Here is a 2,576-nt window from a genome sequence, read left to right as displayed (position 1 = left end):
CTCGTTCCTGGCTCTTCTCTCCTAGCCCTTCAAGCCCTTTTCCCCCTCTTCTGAGCCCTCGTTTCGCTATCGCCGCCACGGATGTGATATGGCGACCGTCTTGATGGCAACCCCGGCGCTACCACGTTCACCTCTCCTTCCACCCGTCTTAAACTACTCGTCTTTTTCGGTGTCGGTGTAACCCCTCTCCGCCTTATTCTTCTCCGCATCCCCCAGTCCCGCCTTCCCGTCCTCATCCCTCGCACCGTCGCCTTCGTCAGTATCCGGATCAATATCAGACCCCTCAATCGCGCTTCACCATCCCTTTCCTCACCATCCCCTCCTCCCTGCCTAACCTCCTTGTCCGCCATTCTCAGGTACCGAGCCGCACTGCGAGCCAACCTGACCTGGCGGGACATCCTGCGTCCCAACCTGGCTGCCGCCAAGCGGGGCGGCAACGCCCAGCCGGGCTTCAGCCGGTGGCTGGACGCCGCCATCACGGAGGAGCAGCGGAGGGCGGTGCGGGACGAGGCGGCCCGGGTCATACAGGTGGGGGGGAAGAGGGGGGGAAGGGTTGGGGGGGGGGAAAGACGAACCACACACGGGGGGATGGAAGACGAACCACGAACGAAGGAAGTTGATGCTTCAAGGAGGATATAGACTCTGACACGCCACTGAAGTTTGAAGGAAGTAATTTTGACAACCAGTCGCGGCTTGTGAAGGAGGAGGAGGAGTCTTCCCGACGATGTTGGTAGTAGTCATGACGATAGCGGAAACCTACCCACCTAACAAGGAGGGGAGGGGGCGTTGGGAGGGTTAAGGCGAGGGAGTTTTGGCGGGAATTCACTCCCCGTCGCTTTTCCAACCGCTCCTCGTCCGGGTGCACCTTCCGTCCCCCCTCCTCAGGCCGCCTGGAGGGCCTTCAAACGATCCCAGATCAACAGCGTCATGCGCCATGTTCGGGTAGGTGGTAAGGGGGGATGAGGGGATGGGGGTTGGCAGTTGGGCGAAGGCGGCAAAGTGAAGAAGGAGAGGAGCCAGAAGGAGGTCTATACACACATGCAAACCTACAGACATACAAACACATAGGCACACACACCTCACACCTCACACCCCAGGCAGCTGAAGTCTTATTCCGAGAACATTTCGACTCCCAAATCCCAAGCGGCGCGACGCACGTCGTATGTCGTACGTACGCCCGTAACGCTTGTAACGCCTATAACGGCAGCCAGATGTTAGAATCTCTTTTGAACTTGGTCGACCTCCCTCTCTCCCTGCTCTTGTATGGAATGTTCACGTATCGTTTGTTCTTTGATTGCCATTTTACTTTCGCATATGGGTTCTGTTAATGCCATGCCTTGCTTTTGGTTATGATAGAACTTCGAGATCGGCAAGTACGACTGGAGCGATGATGATTCCGTACCGTCGGACGAGCTGCCGGACTGGTGGGACGAGTCCGATAGCGAGGAGGACGATGAGGACGGCGAGGAGGGCAAAGACGGCAAGAAGAAGAAGGGCAAGAAAAAGTGAGAGGTTTCAAAAACGCATGTGCAGGGTGCCGGGTGGTTGCGTGTCCGACACCTTTGTCCACCCCACAGCCACACCCACACACTTTGCCTTGAGCGCGCGCACCCTGCCTTTCCCGCATGTTCAAGTTCTTTTCCCCTCCCCCTCATTTTCCTGGTATTCGTATTTCAAGCGGCTCCTCCCCCTAGGTGGGAATGAACACACAAGCCGCTGCAGTCCCCAGTGCGAACATGCTTTCCCTTAAATTCGCGTCGCGTGTGCCTTCACCTTCACCCTCACCGTTGAGAATCCGTCCATTCCTTACTGAAGAACTCCCCCCGGCCTTTACAGATGCGCCCCGCCGCCGCGCGACGCACAGAACAACTGATGAAAACCCTAAAAACCCTGAATAACAAATGATAATAATAATAATTAGTATATATATTATATATTTTATATTTTATATTATGTGCACGTGACGCATTGCACGTGCGTGGTGTACTCCAGGGCCGACATGAAGAAGTCCGCGAGCTTCATGAAGAAGCGCTCGGTCCTGGCGGCGGTGGCGGGGGCCATGGACGAGGAGACGATGGGGGATGCGGTGGCGGCGGGGAACTCCAAGAGAAAGAAAAAGAAGAAGAAAAAGGCGGGTGCGGGCGGGGAGGGGGAGGACGGCGGCGAGGATGGGGAAGGCGGTGGAGAGGAAGGCGACGGCGGCGGCGACGGCGACGGAGGGGGAGAGGACGGCGGAGGCGGAGTGGGAGCGGAGGACAGCGCTGGCGGCGGTAAGAAGAAGAAGGGAAGGAAGGGCGGCAAGAAGAAGGACGACGGAGCGGCGGGCGAGGAGGGGGAGGAGGGCAGCGGCGCAGCCGCTGGCGGCGGCGGCGGCGGTGAGGAGGTTGACGGTGAAGGTGACGCCGGAAAGGGAAAGGTACGGAGGAAAACTACCAAGATCAAGGCCGCCGACGGGGTCCTGGCCGCGGAGCCAAGTACCGGGGCACTGGCGTCGGAAGCAAGTCGGGGGCCTGACGGCGCCGCTGGAGAGGCAGGTACGGAAGGTACGGAACCCGCGGCGGAAGACTCCAAGAGCG

General features: G+C 58.8%; 1 protein-coding gene across 1 annotated transcript in view; it reads left to right on the top strand.

The window, feature by feature from the left end:
* The window catches only part of VOLCADRAFT_117787 (uncharacterized protein), a gene marked incomplete at both ends in the record, with an annotated part of 14,252 nt that overhangs the window by 1,998 nt on the left and 9,678 nt on the right, over positions 1–2,576 (top strand). The window contains 4 exons of the mRNA XM_002951193.1: positions 357–528; positions 886–942; positions 1,357–1,505; positions 1,993–2,534. Coding sequence (XP_002951239.1) covers positions 357–528; positions 886–942; positions 1,357–1,505; positions 1,993–2,534 — 920 coding nt within the window. The remainder of the gene's footprint in view (positions 1–356; positions 529–885; positions 943–1,356; positions 1,506–1,992; positions 2,535–2,576) is intronic.

The sequence above is a fragment of the Volvox carteri genome, assembly GCF_000143455.1.
Source record: "Volvox carteri f. nagariensis unplaced genomic scaffold VOLCAscaffold_22, whole genome shotgun sequence".
NCBI lineage: Eukaryota > Viridiplantae > Chlorophyta > Chlorophyceae > Chlamydomonadales > Volvocaceae > Volvox > Volvox carteri.
The sequence above is the reverse complement of the archived record's forward strand: the minus strand, read 5'-3'. Positions and strand labels throughout refer to the sequence as shown.